Source organism: Thermobia domestica, chromosome 15 (genome assembly GCF_964235325.1).
Source record: "Thermobia domestica chromosome 15, izTheDome1.hap1.1, whole genome shotgun sequence".
Lineage (NCBI taxonomy): Eukaryota > Metazoa > Arthropoda > Insecta > Zygentoma > Lepismatidae > Thermobia > Thermobia domestica.
In genome coordinates, this window is record NC_137468.1 from 66129878 (window position 1) to 66157207 (window position 27330).

The 27330-nt window shown below is 34.6% G+C and overlaps 2 protein-coding genes across 4 annotated transcripts in view; one reads left to right on the top strand and one right to left on the bottom strand.

The window, feature by feature from the left end:
- Window positions 1-13043, bottom strand: part of LOC145671054 (phospholipid scramblase 1-like) — an 83036-nt gene extending 69993 nt beyond the window's left edge. For both annotated transcript variants that reach the window (XM_081739742.1, XM_081739740.1), the window contains exons 1-2: window positions 12841-13043; window positions 7516-7588 (exon numbers count right to left, since the gene is read on the bottom strand). In XM_081739742.1, the coding sequence (XP_081595868.1) occupies window positions 7516-7528 (13 nt within the window). In that variant the 5' untranslated portion in view covers window positions 7529-7588; window positions 12841-13043. The remainder of the gene's footprint in view (window positions 1-7515; window positions 7589-12840) is intronic.
- LOC145671053 (5-hydroxytryptamine receptor-like) overlaps window positions 1-27060 on the top strand; it is a 1055419-nt gene extending 1028359 nt beyond the window's left edge. For both annotated transcript variants that reach the window (XM_081739738.1, XM_081739739.1), the window contains one exon: window positions 22867-27060. In XM_081739738.1, coding sequence (XP_081595864.1) covers window positions 22867-23839 — 973 coding nt within the window. In that variant the 3' untranslated portion in view covers window positions 23840-27060. The remainder of the gene's footprint in view (window positions 1-22866) is intronic.
- Window positions 27061-27330: the final 270 nt, after the last annotated feature.

Sequence of the window (27330 nt, forward strand, 5' to 3'; positions counted from 1 at the left end):
AAACGAAAGTAATATCCGGAGTTTGTACTTGCACTATATTCTCGAATTCTTCTGCGGTTTTAGTGGGGGCGCGGTGGCTCAGTGGTAGAGCGTTCACCTCCGGTGCTTGGGGTCCCTGTTTCGATCCCAGATCGCGCCGTGTGGGCTTTGTGGTGAACAAACACCGTGCTCGTGGGTTTTCTCCGGGGTTATCCCGTTTCCTCCCACTTTATGCATTCCACCATTTCATTCATTTATCATAATCACAGTCTCCTTTAGCCTAACCGGCATAAGCGTGGGACGTAAAACTTAAAGATTTCATTTCATTTTTTCTTCTGCGGTTTTAATACTGTGTATCTGCATGTGCCTAAGGTTATGCCGCGTTGCCACATTCTTTACACCCCCTCTCAAAACCGTCGCAGAAACCCTTGCATGCCCGGTTTCACTGCAAAACCACTGCTTTATCAAACCTGTCTGCATCTCGAACATCTGAAAGTGATTTTTAAAGTGGGATGCAGCACCATCAGAAATCACTGACACGGTTTGGGAAATTGTAGACACTTATTTTCTCGTATTCAAACCTTTTTCTATAAAATATATTTTCGCTTATCTTCGAGTATTTTTAGAATCTTGTCTGTGGCTATGAGTACATGAGCCAAATCATGTGTTTTATCGCCTTTTATTACAACAAAACTGTCAGTTGTTTCATATTCCGGTGATAACTCTGAATTTCACTTTGCAGAATAACAGTCCAGTTTTCAGCGAAGTCCACATGAAGTAAAATAGAATTTGTATCTTGCAATTTTATACGTTGCTTTTCGGTAGCAATTAATTCTCGTTGAGATTTTCTTGATGTAGTCATGAATTACAATTCTCACAGTTAAACCAGCAATATACGATACGAAAACAGAAAGTGGCACAGTTTTTTAACGAAATTATTGTTTTCCCATATGACATACGTAACACTTTCATTTTCATCAGGATCAATAATTAAAGATTCCATGCTTATTCCTTCCTCTCCAGGACATTCACCACATTCTTGAAGAAGACAGGTGTCATTTTCTACGGATCATAGTACTAAAGGAAATAGGTCACTCATGACAGCTTCAATACAGGCTGCACCTTTGATTTGTAGCAACGCAGTAGCAGCTAACTTAAAATTTGTATATACAATACGCACACATATATATACACACTTCCCTCGCAGGTCGCGGACTGACCCACTTTAGTCGAATACTGTAAAATTCCGAGTGACCCATTCTTGTGTTGGGATTGTTCTGTTTAAAAAGTCAGTAAATTTCTTTGGAACGCGTAACAAAACGTTTCGATTTTTTAAACTTTTTGTCCTTTTTGTCCTTTTTGACATGATCACTGTAATGACATCGCACTTAATTGAGACTTTGTCTAGAGCAGCGTTTCCCAACCTTTTTTCAACTTGCGGCACAATACGGGTGTTACTTGGATTCTCGCGGCACACTGTAAATATAAAACACAGTGGTATTTTTTCTGTGATTATTGATCTCCTTCTCACAGAGAAGAAAGCTCTATCACTGGTTTTTCCCCGTGGTAAATCATTATGCTTATTTTTCATTCTAATTTAAAAATAGAAAACAATTGCAAAGAAATATTGGACTCAGGTTGTTTAAAAAATACGCTTTCTCTTTAAAAACTGTGTCCAACCTTTCACTAAGAAGTAAGATCACTAAATAATGATCGAACAAACACATCTCTTCTACTTTTAAAACACAAATGTAGGTAATTTTTCGAAAGGATTGGATGATATTTTAAATTTTCAAGTTACGAAATAGTCTGCAGCAGTAAAGAAGCAATAATGGTCATAACAATAATAACAAATACTTTTTTCCAACATTAGAAATGTACAGAACAGTAACCCGGTATGAAACTTAAAATTGTAGATTCATAGTAGAGGTTCATAGTAATGTGAAATACAAATATAAATTTTCCCCTACATTTGCAATTTGATTGCTATAAAATTAATAATTTTGTTTCGATTCCTCGCGGCACACCAGTGCGCCGCGGCACATCGGTTGGGAAACGCTGGTCTAGAGCATTCCAAATCATCACTGAGGTAACAGTTCAGGCTTTTAGTAGATCATCAGATTTTTTGGACGGACCATTTTTTGGATGGACATTTCAAGTAAACTTAAAATTTGTATGTTTCGTAATCGTAATTTCCACCTCAGATTATTTCGGTTTAAGAAAACGGAGGAGTAGGGAAAGGCTCAATTTCCTATTTCAGAGAGCCTTCTTGATCAAAATAATAAAAAAAAAGACAAGAAAACATTTTATTCTTCATTTAATAAATGTGAACCACAAACATAATCAAATCATTGCACTTTTATTGTTCCCAGTGTTGCTAACTGTGACATCAAACTTAACAAAACTTCGCTAACTTTAAAAGGCTGCAGTTAATTCATGAAGCATTGGTCGAGAATGGTATTTGGTGTGTTTATTATTCATGTAAAGTTAAACCCTCTGACAAAATTTCAGATTTTTAAAAGATGGTGTTTTCGAGAAAATGGCGCCCAAAAATGGCGATTTTGAAAATTTTATAATTTCTCGAATTTTTTGCGACAAAACGGTTGCACACAGAAGAGATACAATTTTTTTTTTTTTTTTTTTGGAAAGTGGGTAGCTACGTCTTACCAACCGTGAAAACAGAATTTTAAAATTCGAACCGGGAGTGCTCGAAAAAAATTCGAAAACTTCGACTTTTCAGATAAATTGACGTTCATTTGTTAATTTATGTACAAAAAGATACGCATGCGCAAACCAAACTATAATAAAATATAGTTTATTTATATCCTTATGTACATACCACAACAAGAATTATAACTCTACCTGTCTTCATAGCCGAATGGTGAGGCTCCGAAGTTGACCATTTTCCATGTCTTCTACAATTCATAAATTGTACTCCCCGTCTTTGATGGCCCATTACTTGGCGGGATTTTTTTTTTTTTTGACAAAACAAAAAAAGAAATATGGGTCTCTTAAAAACATGTCTAGTTGCTATAAAAAGAAAGTTTCAACAATATCTGAGATGGTGATGGTACATGCTCTGCCCGAATTGAAATGGAAGGCACCTATATTACTGTTACTGTCCACTAAATACAAGAAATGGATTCTACTATTATAGAAACAGATGGATATATTGAGATCTCCGCAATAGGTATAGAAAGAATCCCACATAATCTTATTACAAACCAAAATTTGTAAGGAGGTCGCTGGTAAGACGATGTGATAAACTTGGGGTCGTGATAGAAATTAGGTTGAGAACCACTGCTCTAGAGGTTTAAACCCTTTCCCACTGGTCTTGTACTTACGTGGTCCTGGGTTTGAATCTCCGTGACAGAACTTTTAAAATTTTGAACACATTCTTGTGATTAGGGTTTCATCTTCATACTTTGACGCACGTCTCATAGAGCCTTAGTGTTCGAAACAACCCAGGCAGATTACACATTCCTCTAATAGCTCCTGTTTTGATTTCTTAAGTGTTTAAATATTTCTTTCTCGAATCTTTTAACATCTTAAGAAGTGGGCAACTTACTACTAGTAGTATATGCGTCATTGTTAGAATCGTGTGTGTGTCGTTGTTAGAAGAAATACAGCAATAGATACTTTATTTTACATATTAAGCACATCTATGCATAAGTAAACAATCTGTTTTAACAAGATACATGATTATCAATTATTATTGGAAACGAACGGTGTACTTTTAGCGCCCTAAAAAAATCGATTTTCTCAAAAGCTACTCTTGAGAATTTGTCCTCAATGATGTAATTTTGTTTAACTCAATGTGATATATTAGTTGACATATTTAGACAATATCATAGTTTTTAGACAAATTTAAAATTTAAGAGTTAGTTATAATTTTTGTGCTGTATCCCATTAATCATATTCAGTGGCGTATTTAGGGGCGGCTTCCGGGCTTAAGCCCCCCCCCCCGAAATCTTACTTACTATAGTAAAGTATATGAAATATCTTGCAGAATTTTCACATTTTCAGGCAAAGCCCCCCCCCGAAAGTTAGCAAAGCCCTCCCCGAAACAAAATCGTAAATACGCCACTTATCATATTGCATACTCGCGTCTTTCTAGTGTCAAAATAAAAAGCTTGATAAGGGTTTATAATTCAGTGTCAGTAACATATTAATATTCGTAACGGACTCTGCTTGTGATAAGGCATCAATCTTCAGGATTCCAAAAAAAAAAAAAAAAAAAGTTTTTTTTCTATCTGATCTTTGTGGAAAGATATGTACAAGGATTCCCACTCACCCATATAATTTTACTGACGCCAATGATATCTACCGACTGATAAACATGTCCTTTTTCCACATTTTTGTTGTATCCTAACGATATTGTAAAATTTCTTCTTGCGCAACGACGTTATTAATACAATTTGAGTTAACTACATACCATCTCTTAAATTAAGACACGTGTTCTGATTTGTATTTTTAATGCCCCATGGTAATGATGTTTAGGGTTAAGAAGGCGTATCATTATTGAAAATGAATGATTGCAAAATTATTGTTTTATCTTTCGGTTTAACGTCTTACGTTAAGCCCTTTGGGCTAAGGGAGACGATGACTAAGGCAAATGAATGATAATGGAGAAATTGGTGCAAATGAAAATGTGGGAGGAAACTGGCGTATTCCGAGAAAAATTACAGATACGATGTTGTCCAACAAAAATTTAGTGGGCAGGTGATCGAACCACGGACCCTATGTATCAGGTGTTTCTTTGAGACGTTTTTGGGGGGCACGCTCCCCCCGTTCGGAGCTCTGAGAGTGCCCCTCCGGAGGAAACCAAAATAATACGTGCATAATATATTAATAAATAGAATAGTACCAGCAGTGTCCCCCGGAATACTAAGTGTGCCCCCCCCCCCCGAAACATTGTTTCTGAAGGAACGATTGTGCATTAAATGTAAGCGCTCTACTAGTGAACCACCGTGCCTCCACTAATTTTGGATCATTCCACCGGGTATTGCACCCGGGATATAGTACGCAAAAGGCAAATGCTCCCATCCACTAGAAAGAGCTCCATATGCTAAGTGAATTTGTAAGTCGAAATGCATTAATATGGCTAAATACTGTGATATTAGTATTATTCTACAATAACGCATTATTTAACAGTTATTCTATATAAACTTAGGAAACGATTACTTTAAAAATATTTTCTGCGAATCATCACAGTTTGCGTTTGACCAGCGTCTCGCTAATTCGCTATTCATTAATGAACCTAAGTGATTCGGGAAAACAAGAAGAAATTTACCACACCATTCAGCAGCGAGACTACATGAGATGTGGGGCTTACAGCTTAACATGGGATCCGAACCCCGTTGAGCTCCACCGGTATCTAAGGCGCATGTGCTAAAGAACAACAAATGTCGAAAGAGTCTGCAATGTGTTTTAGGATGTGTTACAAAATTATAAGAATACTACAATTTTTCGTCATATTGTATAAACAGATATTAATAGGGAAATGAAAGGAATATTAATTCATGGAGAAGCATGGTTGTTCAACGTTACCTTGACACACATTAGCCGGATATTCACTTCACTGGGGTTCATGGAAAAAATTACATGTATTAGGAGTAAAATTTAGTTGCGGGACCCCAGTTTGCGCAAAGTTCTCATAATTCTGTTAAGACTACACTTGCTACTTTAGAGATATAATTGTGCAGATGTTAGTAGAACACGAAAATGAGAACTTTGTGTAGTGCTGCCTACGTTGACGATAATGGACCGAGGAAAATGGTTATCTGAGGATAAAAAGTAATGGATATTTTAGGATATTGTGAAGGATTGTAAAGAATTAGAACATTTATGTGAAAGATTTGTTAAATTTGGACTTTGAATTAATTAATTTTCATTTAGTTTAGAAACACCATATTACAATGAACATTTGAGATAATAAAATATATTTGTTATTTTGTACATTCATTCTTTCTACTTTGTAATTTAATAGAATAAAACCACATGCGTCTTTCCCTTTCTACCACATTCCTTTATCATACGACTAGTTCCTAACACTTTCAAGGACAGTGACTAATTCTTTCCAAGAGATTTGTCTTCTGGGTGATTGAAAACCAGAGGTGGGGGAGATTTTATGACGGAGGGTCGTTGTAACAGTGGAAGCGGTAGGTTGACATGGACAGATATGAAAGAGCTCATTTTCGAAGTCTTCAAGTTGAATAGTTGTATGTGACAAGAAACTAAGTTCATCGCCGGCGATAGAGTTGTTATGTCTTCCATGGGAAAGATTTGAGACAAATAGCATGAAGAATCAAGCCATTGCGTTGCCTCTGGCTGTTTACATTTTTACCATATTTACCTATATTTACCATGAAGAATTTTGATTAAGTATGGATAGCCGATGGCTGTTTTTTGGCCAGAGTCTTTTATTCATTAGTACACTGACTTCATATAAATTAGAGAATATGAGAAAAGACACCCGGAGTATCATCGCTTTGAGCCAACGTACTGTGCTTGAATAACCCTTTCCTTAAGTTAATTCCTTCTCGCTCTTACCACTTGTTCGTAGTCCTTCACCATCACGTTTGGTTTCTTCTCTTTTATAAGTATTGAGTTCCCTTTAATGCAACTTACGTCTTTCGATCTCAATAGAAAATTCTTGGATGGAAGTATTACCTTCACCCCCCAAAATCAGCCCTCTTATTGTGCAATATGAAGCTATTTGGTTAACACCTCTGTAAATGCACAATATAAAGAAGAAGGCAGACTGCTAAAGAAATATCAAGACAATTTAGGCGAAGTCAATGTGCTGCGAACAACTTTCTGGGTCTTACTTCTTAGTAAAAGTGTCTGATAAATAAATTCTCTGGAAGGCCACGGGAATTAATTCTAACTAACTTATAGGAAAAGGACGTTCGGAATCTAAGTGGTGTTGAAATATCTCTTCTACAATTATCATATGATTCTTGGATCCGTGTGCATTCGTTGGGCTCATAAATGTTTATTAAAGATATGCTGCATGTTTGTAGCAATCTTACCATTTCACAAGGTATTTTAAGAACATTATGTAGTTATGTTAACAGCTAACTATTTAGCAAATTTTTGATCCAATTCAGTTCGAATTTTTTCTTTCTTTTCGAACGACACATGTCTTTCTAGAGATGCCTCAATGTGACATATAAAGCAGAATGTTAGTAGTTGTGTCTTGTATAAAAGCCCACAGCGTTAGCTTGACATATATCAAGTCATCGGCAAGTAAGAGACATAAGTTTATAATAGATGCTAAGGTATTTAGATTTTTTGGCTTAGCTGATGGAGGAAGGAGCAAAATTTATCCTCAAAACAGGGTAACTAACTAACTATGGACCTCCAGAAGTTATGACGGTGACACACAAAAGTTCTTTTACACGTTTCCCAGTATTTTCGAATATTCCGATTGTAAGAGGGGTAAAGGTGAAGGAAAAATTTCTGTAATACAGTAATCTATTATTATAATTAATTATATTATTAATACAAAGGTTATGAAAATATTTTTCTCACCTGGCTTTGGCATATCGATAATTAAATATCTCTATAAGTACTTCAGCTAAAACAATGAAATTACATAAGAAATCTGAAATAACAAAGAACACTAATTATTGAATTGTGGTAAATATTGTATCTATTATACTATTATATAACCACCCCTAGAAACATTTACGTCAAAGTCTAATTTTACTACAATTAATTTTTAAAGCACTTGTTTAGATTGTAGCTTTCTTTTCGCTGTACACTATATTTTGCAGTACATTATCTCTGCGTATTATCATACAAGTTACCAACAGTAGTAATCTTGTATCAAAATATTCAAGATCAAATTTTACTCTATAAATGAGATTTTGTTCTAATATACAGGCCGGCCCAAAAGCAGGTATACAATACCGTAATGATCAGCTTATTGCTTTTTATTCATTTCTTATTGTTACTGCTTAGTTTTTTTTTATTATTTGTTCTTAAAGCCTTTTTACTCATACCTTAATCACGGAGCAGCCAAAGCAAATAAACCCATAAGCTAGAATGTTATACTTAATCAATACAGGGTTGTATACCTACTTTTGCGCCACCCTGTATATTATTTTAAACGAAAAAAATATATATCTGAAATCCAACGTTTCACGGAAGCCGAATACCTCGTTTGGGTATACAACTGAACCAATCATAGTTCCCTTCCCATCTAAGTCAATATCAAACAAAACACAATTTTAAAATTATTTTAAACTAGCTAAAACATCCATTCTTCTCCTGGGTCACATAAAATATCTATGTAAACAAACTGAACAACGAAAGGAAAAAATATTGATCATTTTCTACTATTTTTTACATACCCCTGTAAACGCCCTCTGAGAAATTTGAAGAAAAAAGAACGCTTTTGGCCCCCAGCCGATGGGGGCTGCATTTGGAAGTCAACGCGTGTGGGAGTATCACCATTCATCTCAGCGACCGCGAAAACTGGATGTGACACTAATATCGGTCAGTTTGCATAATTTTTACATGTCTCGGTGACTCTCCCCGCAGGTGACCCCTGGCCCGCATACAATGGTAGCTGAATTTGAAAGTCATCGCTAATAAAAGTGTCATTATGGATCTCAGCGACCGCGAGAACTGTGAATTTGACACTAATATCGATCATTTTGGATTATTTTTACATGTCTCGGTACCTCTCCCGCTCGGTGACCCGCGGCCTGCAGCCGAATGGGGTGAATTTCGAAGCTAATGTGATCGGAGTTTCAGCATTAATCTGAGCGACCGCGAAGTCTATGAATGTGACACCAATATCGATGATTTTCACTACTTTTACATGTCCCGAGAAATCCAGGTTCGAATTTTGAAAAAGAAATGCTTCGTGTTGGTCTGAGGCCTGGATCAAGATACCCGAGACCAAAATTTGATAACTCTCGATTCACTCGTCTGGTTCCAACGCCGCACACAGACAGATACACAAACAAACTGTTTATTTTATATTAAATAAGAGGTCAAAATACCGAATTTTATGTCTATAATGTCAAGAGATTCGAAAATAAATTGATCTTATTACAATAACTCGTGCCCAATTTCACTCCTTTCGCTTCAAATTTTCAACCCTTATTTCTTCTCTTCTGGGTCAAATATTAACACTTATTAAAATAACAACAATGATATATATATTTAATTACTAAAACAAAAGTGTAAAAACCAAATTTCATTGACCTAGGAATCTGAACTTAAGAAATTTGGCATACCATCCAAAATGTTTAAATCTCACTTTTGAAATGGTTGAATTTAAATTCATACTAACTTGTTCACTTTTGTTCACAAATTTCTTCCACTCCTTATTTCAAATACTTCCAGATTAATAAGGATTTTCGGTTTTTTCTGAAACTCGGTGAGCATTTCTATTACTTATATGGTATAGTTCTACATACATCACAATCTTTCACTCCATTCTTTATTTTACGATTAGAAAGTGGAATTAGGTCCCTTCCTATTCCATATATATTCCTTTACCAATACTATAACATATTTCCATATTTCATACAACGTGTTTGATAAGTTACCCTTTATATTTAAATCATTTATGAATAAATATGTATGAAAGTATTATACATGGAAGAATAGCACTAGATATTTTGTTCCTCATCTTATTGTAAACGTAACCAAGAAAGTTCTGTCGCTTTTTCTGGAGGTCTGTGTTCCATTGGTCCTCAAACCGTGAGTTGAATGCGAATGGAGATAAGGCGAAGGTCAGTTGTTGGTGTGAGTATATCCAACATGCTACCTGGTTGTGGCAGTTCAATTACACCGTGAAGTTGCGTAAGGACAGAGTGAACATGGAACCTCCACAGAGGGTGTGTATGCTGTACGAATTCAAACTGGCTTCAAACTTCGATACAGTGGGCCGGAAAATATGTCAGGTCTTTGGTGACGGTGTCATGACTACGCGGACAGTGCAGCGGTGGTTTAACAAGTTTAAGGACGGTTCCGAAACATTCAAAGAAGCATAACGTGTAGCAAGACCAACACATGTACAAAATGAAGATATTCAGGCAGCAATTGAAGAGAACAGTGGTCATACATGTGATGAACTGGGACTACAATTCCAGTGTGAGTGGAGAATCCATTCGGCAGCATCTCCATCAATTTTGGAAGCACTACAAGTTGGGTCGATGGGTCCCACTAGGATTGACTTCGGACCAGAAGGCAACGCGAGCAGACATATGTAGTCCTTTGCTGTCTCGTCTGAGGAAGGAGCCATTTCTGGACAGGGTGTTGACATGTGATGAGAAGTGGGTCCTGTACGAAGCTCTACTGCTCCGTACCTATTGGTCAGCATCCCATGAAACCGTTCCAAAACAGCTGAAACCAGCATTGCACCTGAAGATCATCGTGCGTGTTTGGTGGAGTGCTGGCGGCATCGTGCATCGAGAACTGCTACCAGCTGGTCAGAGCATCAATGCAACTGTGTGCTGTCAGCAGTTGAGTTGTGTTCAAGAAAAAACTGAAAGCTCTGAACCAGTACATCTGAATCGCAAAGGGCTCCTTCTAGTACAAGACAACGCTAAGTCCGACGTGGCTAGAATGACCCGGGACACATTCTACATCTTGGATGGGAAACGCTATTGCATCCGCTATACTCATCGGACATTGCACTGTCGGGTTATCATCTGTTCCGTTCCTTGGACAATTACTTTAGAGAATGCCAGTTCAAATCCCTAGTAGAGGTGCAAAATGCATTGATACTTTCTTGGCTTTACGACTCACCAAGTTTTACCGCGATGGAATCTATGGCCTTCCAGAACGTTGGCAGAGAGTTTTCGATACTGATGGGTCTATCTTTGATCTTTCAGGTACGTCTTAGGTGACAAATTAGTGTTCGAAGGTGGTGGGTGAAAAAGCAACAGAACTTTCTTGGTTATCTTTATACAACTAGAAATTATCTATCAAGACACATTAACCCAATGTACATCTTCCTAACCGCGACACTTTCGCTGGAGGTTTACTTTCGTTATGGGTGCAGCGAAGCCTTGTTTTGGACATTCATGTCTTTGAAACTATGCAATTTACTTCACATGAACTGTTTGCTCATTTTGATGGGAGAAACCATATCTTACAGCTTGTCGGTATAGCTCATTAATATTTTGTATGTACCAACTAAAGATAAGCTAACCTATCTTAAACTGAAGCTAATCTAAGCTACATTTGCGATGATAATCTAATCTAAGAAAAAACTAAATAGCTGAACTTTTCTTAAACTTTCTAAGCTATCATTAGGCACATTTATGGGAACCAAGCTTCCCTAAGCAATATTTAAGAAAGCTAAGCTAAATTTATTTGATCTAAGCTACACAAGCCAATGGTAAGCTAACGTAACGTATATTTAAAACAAATCTAACTTGTGCATTTTAAGCTAAACTAAACTCAGAAACAAATGCGTTTTTAAAAATCTATATTTTTATTGTAGACATTGCACCTAAATCCGTTACCTTTTCAGCATTGACAGTGATACGTACACTACAAGAATACATTGCATTACGAACTACTACCCACTTACAGTAAATTTGGCTAAAGTGCCGCAGATGGTGGGAAATGCGGACTCGGAGGGCGAACTCTTCAGCTAGTCGAAGGCTAGTTCAATCCTAAACTATAATTATTCCAAAACCCTCTGTGATATCAGGTTTGGCTAAACTTCCGCAGATGGCTGTCCCGGATAAAACCCAATAAATTTGTTTTCAACGTTGTATTACAACATATCTGTTCTTACGTTTATATATAGGCCTATATCTTAGTTTCAATTATCCCTGTTTCATTTCTGGTCTTCACTATTCACTATTAATCACAAATATTTCTTATTTTCACGCATGTTTTACTCTTTCCTTCACCCGTATACATAAAATAGTGTTAGTGCGTAAAATTAGTAGGTTGGAACTCTAAAGTGTTGCAAATTACACACTATTTATTAATGACTAAAACAATGCGGCCGATTAAATATAATGTCTTCACAAAGGGTGAGGTTATTTTTACATTGGAGTTGCACCATCTTGAGCGTGACGTAATGTCACGTGGTATTTAGTCCACTTTGCACACAGAACTTTATTGATAAAAAGTGCGGGCTGTTTTACTATACGGATCTATAGTATCAGTAATAGTAATAATAGTAGTAGGAACGGGTTAGAAGCCCCACAGGGCTCGTTGTGTTCCACCTTGACCCCCTTGATAATACTGCAGCATACATATCCTAAGTTAGTTAATATCACAGTGGTTTGAAACACTGTCAGATTATGCTCTACTGCCACTTCACTTCGTATCGCATCAATCCGCGAACACACAGAGACCACAATTTAACGCAAGTTTTCTCCCTTATTAATCACCCTGCATTAATGGCCTTTCTAACATTTGTTAATGTCATTATCACATTTAGTCTGCTTCTTTTCTTTTCTCCGTAAATTTTGTATTTCTAGGCTACCATCTGCGGCAGTTAACCCTCAGCTTTAATTGAAGGTACTTCAGAATTTTGAAAACAAAATCATGGGCTAAATTTATAATACGTACTCCTGCTGCGCGTCAATAAGTAGTATCACTATAAATGGATACAGAAAAATAGTATAGGGTAGAATAAATTAAGTTAGGGGCAAGTAGTGTACGGTAGGGTTGGGTTAGCCTAGAGTGAGGGGAGTTAGAACCCATTTTGTTAACATTTGTTAATGTTAACAATGTGTAATTTTTCGTCTCTACGTAAGGATTCCAATTGGAGCGGCCATTGTAAAGTTAAATCAAAATCATCAAATTCACACCAGATCAGCGTAGATTATTGAAAATGTTAAAGTTACATTCTTATTGACAGAAATATACCTTTATATGATTACCGACTATTGGTCAAAGTAAAAATGAAGATTTTAATCTAACAAGTACAACTGAGAAGTAGTTTTACGTAAGGCATTAGCCTCTCATGACAAAAGGTTTTTTAACGATGTAAAATTACATTAAAAAGTATGTACACATTTAAATCTTCCTTGTCCAGCAAACGCTCTTTAACAAGTATCAAAGATTATATTAGCTTTTTTTAAAGTAGGTTTTCTTCTTCTTTATTAACCTCATTTGAGGTTTAACAACTTCAAGTGCAGATCTAGGTCCCACCACTCACCTATATCATTAAGTAACGTTAATAATAATTATTTTGTATCGTATTAATTCAATGGGATATAGTATGCGTAAAGCCGCGTCAGTTCCCGAAGGAGCTGGACGCTCATACTTTCAGGGATTATTCATTGAGTATCTACGAACTTACCAAGGGGGTAACAAAGCGACTTTGATTTACTTATCGACTGATACGAAAATAAAACAGAACGTACCTGTACTTCATATCTGCATGTGTAGTTCCCTTGTACTTTATCTATGACTATGTGTGTGTAAGGGGGGGGGGGATTTAACGCATATCGCATGTCTTGTGCACATGGATACTTCTTATTATTGCACTATGTAGAAAATTTATGGTATTTCATGTAGAAGTGGTTAGGTTAGGTTAGGTAGAATACAGAAGAAACGCAGATCACGACGTTCTCATGTATACTATTACCTTCAATGTAACAAACTAAGGGTGATTGTGGCAGATAGCGGAAGAATCTTGGACTTGAAAACGTATGTTTGTAGTAGGATATACATATAAAGCTTTTCAATCTTTTGGGAAAACAGTTAAATTTATGGCACGGAATTCGAAGTCATTAATTGCCAATTTGTACATTTTTATCACGTCAAGTGCAAGTGAAGTGAGACCTACGTCAGTCACGAACAGTTCTATTAAAATCAAAATGGTCAAAATAAGCAAATATCTATATCTTACACACACAAAAAAAAAATCTACAGACAGACTCTGAATTTCGAAAATTTATACTTACTTTTCAAATTTCTCATATCGGTAAAATTTACGGACGGTAGTTTGTCTCTGACTTTATTCCATACTGCGTTCCCCTTCGTAACATAACTCTAAACATGCAAAAAATAAATTATGACTCTTATCCCGATTATCGCAAACTAAAACAGATTTTGCGTTTCGTTGACGCAAACCGTTACAGAATGAGTCCCCTGAAATAAGTAGATTTAAATTTATTAGGGCCTATGCAGAGTCGTTTTGAAGTCTGATTAACGTCATACTAAGAGGATTACTAACGGATGGTTATCGAAATTGTATTTAGAGACTCTGATTAGGACGTAGTATTTGACGAAGTTAATCAAATGTGACTAATTAATCTAGAGCAGAGGCTAATCTTTTACCCACGGTTTAGCGTGCGACACATTTCGTATTTCGTATTTCATGTGTTTTCATTTTTACAGACTACGCATGCGCTGATCTACTTTTCCGTAGTTGCCACATTTATTTTTCTCACCCGATGCATTGGGGTTCTATAAGTTAATCATACCCAAATCATCATTTCAGTTGTACTCAAAGTAGACTCTGAATAACTAAAAGTATACCGTCTTTAGTTAAAATTTAGTATGCTACTAACTAGTCTGTGATTAACGCTCGATTAACGAATTCTCTCTGAATACCACCCATTATTTCTATTTTGCAATTATCCAGTGAGCGAGGTATGACTTAATTAATTAATCGCTCCTGAACTATTTTGGCATTGGCATTGGCATGGTAAAAAATATAGTTCTGTATTCCAGTTATAAACCAAATTATACAATGAAACTTGGGCATTCCAGTATTATTAAAGAATATTCTTCTGACTTTTCCGGCATTTTTTCATATGTGTTTGAAACAAATCTTGAGTTATGATTAATTTCGACTTACGTAAAGAACCCTGGAACAATGTACGTATTTACAGGCCCGCAACCAGCCACAGGTGTTTGGGGGGGGGGGGGGGCAAAATATGTTAGGGGGCGTAAGTCATTAAACATTCTCTTACCAATAGCTAAATTGTATTTTTTGTATTAATAATAGCATTTTGTGATAAGGTCTGGAGGGGCCATGAAAAGTTTTGGGGGTCAGGCCCCCTACCCACCTCCGGGTACCGGGACTGCATATTTGCATTACTTAAGCTGACTAAATTTCTGTATGGTAAAAGAAAATCCAATGCAGATTGTAGCATCTGCATTTCTAAATTACTTACGTATTAGTTCGAAGGTTATAAATAATATCTAATAAACATTATATGCAATAATATTGTATGCATCTATTGTGTAACATGTTAATCTCTAATGCAGTATTACCTAGTATTATTTCTAGTTTTAATAATAATACATAATCAACACTATTTCTTCAATATAGAAACATCATACGTAAGAAATATGCCCTACCAAAGTTTACTGAGCCCACACTAATTTGTAACTTGAAAGTGCTAATTGCATAACAGATGACAAAATATTCAGGTAAGATCTCAGTGCAAGGGAATATTTAAGAGTATATGAGCCTTATGCAGAGTCGTTTTGACGCACGATTAGCGTCATACTAAAGGCCTGATTACTGCAAGAAACATACGTTAGTCGAACTCTTTAGTATGGTAGTAATCACGCGTCAGAAGGACTCTGCATAAGGCGCTATATCTTTTAGTATCACTAAGTAACGAAACAACAAAAACGGTACTTGATTCTAGATTTAAAAACAGTCACTTTGAGAATGTGTGCTAACCCCCAAGTCGGTCACTTATTTTCTTTCTTTCTGGTTTTGCTCTAATACCTGTCAACATACAGACAGACGAAAAGACGGACAGCGGATATAAGTATTCTATAAAACTTATGAATTGCAGATTTTATTCCCCTAACAACCATTTAAAACTAAATCAATAAACGAGACAAAATAAGAAAATAAGAATTGCGTAATAATGTAGCAATCGGGTTCACTTGAAAACATCATGCAAGTATTCCATGTAAACGTGAATTAAACTCTTCACGGTGACAGTTCAACTGTATAGTTTTGTGTTCTCTTTTTACAACTTACTGTAGAGAGACGGGGATTTTGCGAGTGATGTGATAAAGGAGGAAAAAATGAGACTTTTACGTGCTAATGAAGACCTCTTGTGGAGAATGCACAGATCAAAGTCATTTGTTGCTTACGAAATTTTAATTAAGAAAAATAATGTTTTTTTTTTAAAGCATGCCATTTTTCCACTTAACCCATACTTATAGAAAACCACATGCAAAATTAGTCCTTTCTTCTGTTAGCATGTAAGTGAAACATTAATAATGACCAATCAAACTTGTGAACTCGAGAGAAAAAGCTTTGTCCATTGGTGTTTTAAAGCAAGAAAGATCAAAGAGTACCTTTCTTTAGACCATAGTAATTAAAGGTACTGAGAAGATGCTTTGTAAAATAATGACATTTTTTAAAATTTTTAAGTGTATTTTTACACAATATAGAAGTGTGCTCTGGCATAATTAACATGCCAGGAGTAAAAAGAGTCGGCAAATAGATAAAATTGTAATTAGACTTTTTATAATAATCTCAGGATTCTGACTCTAATGAAACTATTTCTAAACATGGCGTGATCTGACCATGGGATCACGAGAGAAATGACTTTAAAGTGGGGATTTTTGTAGTACCGCCTATGCTACTGGCAGTAGTGCCCACATTCGAATATATGTCTAATCAGATGTTTAATATGAGGGAAGATTAGAAACTAAGATTACAGGGTCAATATTTCTGTAGTGTCTTCTCTTATAAAGAAATGAGGAATGTACAGTAATTTTAACACACGAAGTTGGCAACTATACTGAACTTAAGCCACCCGTCACCTATGACGCTAGTTTTAGGTAAATTCAAAATGGCAACTCGTTTGGAAAACTGGTCTCACTAAGTCCACTCGATTTCTCTGGGGGAAACATTTAACCGCGGCTGAAATTAAGCGGCAGTTGGTAAACAGTTTACGAAATATACGTTAATGCCTCGTCAACTAACTAACTAACTAACTCTATGGCCTATGGAACCCGGAGGTTCAATGCCGCGTTCACAAAAGCTCTCCACTGACTTCTATCCTTAGCTAACTGCATCCAGTTTCTACTTTCTATTCCAATCTCTGCGAGATCCATCTTAATATTATCCTCCCATCTGCGCCTAGGTCTTCCTAATGGTCGTTTTCCGATTGGTCTTCCTGTCAAGACTTTGAAAGCGTTTCTACTTTCTTCCATTCTAGCTACATGACCCGCCCACCTAAGCCTCCTAGACTTCACGACCCTAACAATGTTGGGTAAACCATATAAATTATGTAGTTCCTCGTTATGCAGTTTCCGCCATTCTCCATTCCCGTTCCTCTTGGGTCCGAATATTCGTCTCAGGATTTTGTTCTCAAATACTTTCAGTCTATGTTCTTCCCTCAGAGTAAGTGACCATGTTTCGCAGCCATACAGAACAACAGGCATGATTATCGTTTTGTATATTTTAAGCTTCAGATTTCTCGACAGAATTCGCGACGACAAGAGATTTTGAACCGAATAGTAACACGAATTCCCTGCTTTTAGTCGACATTTAATTTCTCCGTGAATATGATTTTCCTCTGTTAATATTGATCCTAGGTATTTGAAACTATCCACTTTATCAAAAGTATTATTTAATATTTTAACGCATCCATAGTTTGCTGTATTCCGGTCCCGACGCACTTCCATGTATTTAGTTTTATCTGCATTTACTTCTAAACCCATGTCCCTGCAAGCGTTTAATAAGATCTCTGCATTTCTTTCTATTGTTCTCCTATCATCACCTATTAAATTTACGTCATCAGCATATGCCGTAACCTGGTGAATACCGTTCAATTCTAGGCCCTGGTTGCTATCTTTGATTTTCCTTATAGCGTATTCCAGAACGAAGTTAAATAATAATGGCGACAAAGCATCTCCTTGTTTCAGGCCATTTTCGACGTGAAAGCTCGTGGACAAAAATTTTGCTACCCGGACTTTACTTTGGGATTCATTTAAACATATCTTAATCTAATTAGCTTTCTCGGTATTCCAAGTTCTGTAAGGACGTTGTATAATGTTTCTCTCCTAACCGAGTCGTACGCCTTTCTAAAATCAATAAATAGTCGATGTACCGGGGTATTGTATTCCACTTTTTTTCGAGTATTTGGCGAATGGTAAATATTTGGTCGATAGTTGATCGATTCCGTCTAAATCCGCATTGATAATCTCCAATAATTTCATCTGCGTATGGGGTCAGTCTTGCTAATAGAATATTTGAAAGAATTTTATAGGATGTTGACAGAAGAGAGATGCCTCGATAATTATTACAGTCAGTTTTGTCGCCTTTCTTGTGAATTGGAACAATGATTGATTCTTTCCACTCTTGTGGCAATTCTTCCTTGTTCCAGATAAGGAGAATGAGTTTCTGTATCTTGTTCCACAATTTTTCGCCTCCAGCTAAAATTAACTCAGCCGGAAAATTTCATCTACACCCGGAGATTTGTGTTTCTTTAATTTCTTTATAGCAGTTTCTACTTCTATTCGGTTGGGTTCTGGAATATACAGTTCTGCGGTGTGTATCTCCTTTTCTCCATGCACACTAGTTTTCGGTTGCGTGTTAAGCAAATCGTCAAAGAAATCTTTCCATCTATTTAAGATGCTATCCGTGTCAGTGAGAATGTACCGTCAGATTTCTTTAATATATAAACACGAGGTTGATAGTCTTTCTTAAATTCGTTGATTCCCTTATACATGTCCCAGATGTTTTTATATATCGCATAAATGGTGTCGAAAGTTTGCAGCTGGTAGAGAAAACGTCACGGACGAGAAGTGCAGTGGCTCAGATCACCACGCTGTTGAAACAGTTTCACTGGGACATTATCTACAGCCTGGACCTCACTCCAAGCGACTTTCACTTCTTCACTCACTTAAAGGAGTACCTAAGAGGCTATCGCTTCGCCTCAAACGAGAAGGTGAAACATTTCGTGACAACGTGGCTACCAATCTTCAAAGGAAATGTTCAAACTCATCCTACCATGCGACAAGTGCCTCAACCAATATGGAAATTATATCGAGAAATAACCTAGTGTATCTATTATCTGTTGGTTGTATTGTCTGTATGAAATAATACATACACGTTTCACTGCAGACTTTGTAATCTTATTTTCTGATCAAGCCTCGCATATGTTGATAGCTTTATTAGATTCAGGATCCTCAAATTTGTATAAAAACCACAATTAGTAAAATTTATCCAACTGTGTGCACCATTTGCCACTGGCATTAGCGTTTTTTTTTTTTTTTTTTTTAACGAACATCTTTAACACAGATTAACAACCTTGAATACTAAGTCTATCTTTAATGTTTAGGCTCATTGCTTCGTATGCGGAATATTAAAGTGTGTAGTATTGAGTTCCTGAATTTTTTTCCTGTTTTCATTACAATGAACTGCACGTTATTACTGACTTCTTTTCGACACCTAGTGAAATGTCTCTTTTGGTTTCTCAAATTCACTTTGCATTATAAGTGAATTGGATATTTCTTAAATGAAAAAGTTATTACGAACAAAATATTAAAACTTTTGTAGAATAAACTTTAATTTCCAAGTAGTAAATAACAATAAAAAAATAATCTAAATAAAGAGGTCCCTATTCAGAGTCGTTCTGACGTGTGATTAGTGTCATACTAAAGAGTTCGAAAACCTAGATTATGTTTCCTGCAGTAGTCAGGTCTTTAGTATGACTCTAATCATACGTCAAAACGATTCAGCATAAGGCGGGAAATGTCTAAAATCAAACCATTAAATTTCACTTTATTTTAAAGAAAACCGGTAAAACAATTCCTAATATAAATCAACTAGCTACACGAAAATGGTACAAGATTTGAACAACGTTAAGGGTATAGTAGATGCAAAGTGTACTAAAGCTTTTATTCAAGACTTTAACTCTCATTATGTTTGAATGATTTACCAGGAGTTGCAATGCTGATTATATGACTTCAAATAACAAAGCTACTTTACTGATATAGAGACTACAATAAGAGGGATTGAGTATTATTGCACTCAACCGTTTATTCACATAAATTCGAGCAGTGTTTCTTTCAGACATAATGTTCCGGGCGGCACTGTTGGTACTATTCTATTTATTATTGTATTATAAGTGCATTATTTTGGTCCTTTCCGGGGGGCAGTACTCCTTAAAAACATGTCTGAAAGAAACACTGCCTTCGAACGCTTTGTATTCACCTAAATTTAATTTGTGAGTAATACTTAGAAACAATAGTTAGAGCAAAAAAGGTCAAACTTTTAACATGAATCGGAATTTCGTTTTTTATTGGTAACAACAAAATACGGAATTCTAAAATATAATTGTTACACAGGAAAGAAATTCGTAGCTACTAACAACTACTTTCGCGCGTTACTGCTTATAATACAGTGTGTGCATTGTACCTTCTGCATTTTTTATATAGAATTCATCTCAACTAGAAGTTTCGCAATAATCTCAAATGCCGAGAACAGACAACGTACGGAAGTACCCGACTTAGGGAAGTCAAACATTTGAAAACATTGAAATATATGTTTCATTATTTTAAATGAAAAGTCCAATTACCATGTTTCATGTCTTTGTCTTCGAGATTCGGAAGTCTTATTATTTACATTTTCAATCCCGTTTCTCCCCTTTCTCGTCGAATTTCCAAAAATGCTTTCTTAAATGTACCTTACTTCACAAATCTATTCTTCTGTTCTTCCTTAATGATACTGTTCTAATTGTAAATTTCTATCTAAAGCAGCTTCACCTATCGCTATACCTATGATCTATGACCCATGACTATCAGCGTTAATCAGTCACTTGGTCAATCAGCCAGAAATTCTTCTTATATACTGTTTGTCCATTATAAACTCAGTAATGTAATTAATTTATTTCCCGCCCATAAGGAATCTTATTGGTGTCAATGAAGTATCCATATAAAAGAAATCTAACATATGCTTTCCATTTGACGAAAACTCGTTTTCAAGAAAATTAATGTCAAGAAATTCTACGAAATGTGTAGGTGGATCTACTGGTATAGGCACCAGTGCTACAAAAAACTGGTGAGAGAAAAAGCTCAGAATTTTTCACTCTTCTCTTTCTCCACCTCCTAACAAGGGAACATCTTATATTGATAGTAGCATTGCCCAATCAAACAATGGGCAAACAGTAGAGGAGTGAAGAATAGGCCTATGTGAATCCGTATATGAATCTTGAATATAGAAGAGGACATACAGTACACGATTCGAACTAGTTAAACCAAAATATGAGGCCTCAAATATGAATATAAGCACTCAAGTACAAAAATAAGGGACGAAGCACAGTGTCGAAGCATTTTTACCCCAAAATGTCGCAATAGTAGCAAAACACAGCACATAAGCTGATTTTACACTTGGGCAAAACTGCTTCGACACTCTGCTTCGTCCTTTATTTTCGTACTTCAGTGATTATATTCTTGTTTCTGGTCTCATATTTTGGTTTCAACTAGTTCAAATCGTGTTCTGTATGTACTCTTCTACATCCGAGATTCATATAGGCCTATCTTCAAACGTTGGCAACACTGTACATCAAGACTTCACTGGTATGATTCTACTTATAATTAGATTTTCTGGATATTATAATTTGTGTTCCGTGCCGTTTAACAAAATTTCATTTTGTGCTCAGTTGGCAATACTGCATTAGATATGATGTTATTGAGCATGTCTGTGGGTACAATGTTTGCTTACTATACGTTGTATAAATGCCATAATCATTTTGGAGTTCTTTGTGTATCAGTGCATCTTTTGCATTGCTATCTTCACATGATTCTAGATCCTTGTTTCATCTGTATCTCCTGTGTTTCTGGGTGTCGACCCGTAAAACTTTGGATTTCTCGCTTTTCTTCACTCCTCTATCGATTGCGTATTGTTTGATTGGACAATGCTACAATCAGCATAAGATGTTCCCTTTTCAGGAGCCAGTCTTAGATCCGCTCTTGATTAAATGGGATTTACCCAAGGATTTTTATCACTGACGTAGATAAGCTAAACGTAAGTTCCGTAGAGATAAAAATGTAATGATTGTTCCATTATTAAACACTTAAAGAGCTTATGAAATTTGGATTAAGCATTAAGTGTCTAAATATTTACTACTGCATTATCATCTGACTGATACGACAAAAATCTTTGAGCGAGAAGTAAACATTAGTTCTTTTGAAATTGTCATTAATCAGAAATAATCAACTTTATGTTAACATTTAAAGCACTTGAGTAGCTTCATAAATGAGATGCTCCAGGAAGGATAAAAGTACGGGAAATTTTGTAACTTTCGATTAATACGAAAAAAAAGTTTAACATTCCACTGCAATGCAACGTAATGGCATATACCTAAAAGAATTTCTCCCCTACTACCTGCATTTACATTTCCGATCTTGTAATACCTACATACTGTTCCGTGATTTGATTGCAACTCAGTTTGACCAAAATGTATTTTCCATAATCTTCCTCGAGCCACTCAATTATTATGAGTTTTTAACCTACCCCATCTTAATTTTTCTACACTGTTGATATATATGCGGAATTATTTTTCTCTTTCTTTGAAAAGATGGTCCTTGCTTTGGTAAAACAAATTTCCATTTAATATAAAATGTATTATTACTTAAACTTCCCTACTGACTATTAACATTATATATCGCAGAATTTATTTTTCGCAAAATAAGGAATTTGAAGAAGAAATGAAGAATAAAACAAAAACAATATAATTCCAATCCATTAAAAAAATACAAATGTAACTCAACTGGCTAAGGGATGAGTATGATTCAGGTATCCATCACTGTTTATAAAATGAATTAAAATCTATTTTTCTTTAATAAGTTCTATGTTTTTGCTCTGATCTAACTTTTAACAATAAAATAAATTTCGCAATAAATATTATGCTTAGGTTACTTTTTTAATAATTGCTAATGTTGATTCTTATTTTGCAGGTACTGGGCGGTCACCAATGTGGACTACATTCATACAAGAAACAGCACTCGAATTGGTATAATGATTGTGCTTGTTTGGTCTGTTGCTCTGATCGTATCCCTGGCACCGCAGTTTGGCTGGAAAGATCCTGAGTATTTAGACCGGATTAACAACCAGAAGAAGTGCCTCGTTAGCCAGCATGTAGCGTATCAGATTTTCGCGACGTGTTCGACATTCTATGTCCCCCTGTTAGTCATTCTGTTCCTCTACTGGAAAATTTTTCAAACAGCTCGCAAGAGGATTCGACGAAGAGCCGTGAAATCTCCCAATTGCCCAACAAGTAAAAGCACGCCACCAAAGAAAAAGGTCGTAACTGTTGATCGTTCCGTTTCCGACAAGAAGGAGGTGAAAGAATCAATTGGTGTTGGTGGTGGTACTGGTGTTAGTAGTGGTGGTGATGCTGTGAAAGAAACTTCGGTTTTGTCCTCCTCTAATGTCGTTGTTACTAGTGGCGGTGTGGGTGTTAGTGCTATGGGACACGAGACTACAGCTTTTACTATAACTACTTCCAACAATGTATCTCCAGAGAAGTCGTCCACTAACAATGGTTCAGCGAGTCACCAAAGCCACATGAGCGACATGAGTCGAATGGAAATCCTGCAAAAGGAGAACAACAAACAAAAGGAAAAACGCGAAAAGAAAGAATCGTTAGAAGCCAAAAGAGAACGAAAAGCGGCAAAAACTTTGGCAATTATCACAGGAGCGTTTGTCGTTTGTTGGTTACCTTTCTTTATTATGGCTCTCCTTATGCCACTCTGTAGCTCTTGCTACATTAACGAGTATGTTGAAAGTTTCTTTCTCTGGTTAGGGTACTTCAATTCTACTCTAAATCCCGTAATTTATACCATTTTCAGTCCTGAATTTCGAGAAGCTTTCAAACGAATATTATGTGGACGGTCTAGATCTCATTACCGACCAAGAAAACTCCGCTAAAAAAAAGTTTTTGAATTTGATATGTTATTAATTAATTTTCGCTAAAGTGTCATTTGTCACAATAACATTATTACAAAATTAATGATGTCTTAATTTCATCACATTTAATAATATAAGAATATCCTGATTAAAAAGAAACAAAAGAACATCTCCTAGATGAAACTCTTAATCTCATTGCAGAGCTAACAAAACTACGCTAAAATATAAAATATAGAAAATAATTTTTCAAACATTTCATTAATTTTCTAAAGCACAACTTATTAAAGTTCATGTTTTTTAACATATATATTTCCCGGTTAATCAGATATACAAGAACAAGTCTAATGTTGAATTCTAGATCTCGATATATTATTAACTCCTCTGAAATATATTTAAAAACACAACTTTCCTTATTTGAATTCATTTTGGAAAAATATTATTTAGTGAAGTATCTATGAACAAATCTATTAACATATACTTCTAAATTTCCCGATTAATAAGACACGAAATGGCCACTCTGATATTAAAAGTACGAAATTTATGTATTATGAAAATTAATCAAAATATATTTTAATTTAAAATATTCAACCTACTCCTACGTTAATATTAAATTTTTGCACTTAGTGTGTATTAAATATAAATAGCTTTCTGATTGGATTTTCAGAAATTTCAGGCACGATCTCTGAATTTCATTGAAGCAATTATTATATCATTGTATTTCCGAGTAATATAGAACATCTTTAAATAAAAATATTTAAAATAAATACTTATAAACCACAAAAGAGAATTGAGAATTTTACAGAATCTATTGTGAAATTGATATTTATTTATTTTGAACAAACGATTTAATTTTACATCAAGTTTAGAATGGGACAACATTTTCTTATAAGAAACAAAGCAGAATTTTTTAGAATACTTAAGTTCGCTGTTTATTAATACTTTTAAACAATACATTCTACCCCATTAAAACATTGTAAATTTTGCAACTATAAAATATTTAAAATAATCTTAACATGCTTATATAAAATTACCCATATGTTAGTTATTTGGAAAAAATTCTCTTACAAAACATTAATGTACAATGGTATTCGAAAACACATGAATACCCATTTATCTTTCAGAAGTATCAAACTTCAATTCTACCCCAAAGTAACAATTATTAACGCATGTGCTCACAAGAAATAATTCAAAAGGCCAAAGAGAATAAACAGAGTTTTTTCTGCAACCTTATCTAGAAGTGAGCTAGCTACTCAAAGGAGTGTAAGTATTCAATTTCGAACATAATTGAACATTTATACCTACATTCTTTTGATTACTACAGTTTACTTCAAGATAATAATTATTTGTCACATTTTTTTTTCCATAAATCATAATGTCTGAATCATTTACAATATTCGTTCACGTATCTCTTCATGTATAGAACATCAAAAAGAATTTTCGTGTTATTTTCCAATTCAATTTCAACTATTAACTTCTATATGATTACTGTTGAAGACTTAACTGAGCTTCCAATTGTTACTCTTTTTTGTTCACAACATTACAAAAAATTAATATTCATTTAATATTATCTCTGTTCTATAAAGTACTTTGAAATGTAAATACGTATATATAAATAAAACATACTGTTTTTCCTCTAATGTAATATCTGTTAAAAATGTATTATATAAAACTTATTTTTAGGTGATTTATTCAACACTTCCATAGATATTTTACTATGTCAACTAGTATCACAGTTGAACATTGAGTATATAATTTATTTTAATATACATATTAATAATATAATATATTGTTAATATATTTAAAATGTATTGGTTCTTATATTAATTTTAAAAGAATACTAGTAAACAATATTAAGACATGCACAGTGTATAAATAATTAAAAATATGAATTAACTATTGAACAAATTTAACTTTTTCTAGTAAAAAGAATAAGTCACCAACAAAATAAATAGTTTATTTCTTCATTCATATTTAATATTAGACATATATTATTTCCTATCTTTATAAGCAATCTGCAATGCTGAAAGGAAATACATAAATATTTCGTTAACGTAACAACATATTTTAGTACATACTTATTTTTCACATATATTTGGTTAAATTTCGTTATTGGACAACAGACTAACACCTTAATATGAATGTTTATTTCACAAACAAGTACGGACTTACTAAACAATGTAAACAAATATTGGAAAAATTTTTAAAAATTTTGTTTGTATTGAAAAAAAATATTGTTTTTCAGTTTAATGGATAATATTATTTTATGATTACATGATATTTTGCTACTTGCTAAGAAATGTGTCTGTTAAGTTCTGTTAGTGTTGATGTTTCATTGTGACTTTTTTGTGTGTCTTTTTACTACCTAAGGAATAATGATAGCGCGGAATTAACAACAAACATGAGCATTTGGGTATTCATACATTGTGTTCGTAAATATATAAATATATATATAGATAAACATGATAGTGTTCGATTATTTTCTTATATACGAACAATTTACAATATCATGTGGAAAATGAGAGAGAAAATGGAATGTATTATTTACAGCAGTATACACATATTGTGAACCAAAGTGTTTGTGTTAATCGCTTGAACAATGAAGAAATAAATTTGAGAAAAAATATTAATCGTACAATTGTATTAATATATATTTACATACATATAAATATACAGTATGTATATATTAAATGTGTTACTGTGTATACGTAAGATACAAGACACTATTACATTCGAAGTATATGTTACATCCAAGGACTCATAAAGTTGTGAGATAAAAATAATCATACTTGACAACATAACCCATTATATACTGGGGATAAAATGGACATTAACTTTAGCTTCATGTGTTTAATCATGTTTGCAGTTTCTCTCTTAATTTTGAGTTACAAATTGTGAGGCCCATGCCCAGGGCACTTCTGTGTGAATGTGTATATATAAATATAAGTATATGAGATGGTGTAGATACATACATACATATATATATAAGAAAAATATGAATAAAATATATATTTTATTGTTAAATAATTTGAAAGAAAAAGAAAAATTTGAAGGATGCATATAAGCTCCACCGTATGTATCTGTGTAGATTTGTGTATAAGAATATGAACTATGTACACATTATGTAAAATATGTTACCACACGATAAAAAAAAAAAAAGAAATTACCAATCATTATAACGCTCACAAAGTTTCACAAATTATACAGTTACATATTGGGAAAACAATTAAATAATTTAAAAGATTTATTTTATTACTTTCTAATATGAGTGTAACCATTACAATTATGTGTGGAAACTTTATATAATATTATTAGTTGATGGATATTGAACATTCAAGCAGAGGCGGATTAACTAACTTGTCGGCACCTGTGCCATTCTGTTCTACATTTCCGCGAATCTAATTTAATCCTTAAACCTACGGCATTGATTTCACTAAAATTAAAAAAAAATAGTTAAATTAAAGTACACGCAATTACTTTTATAGATCATAAGCATGTGATTTCATCTTATACAA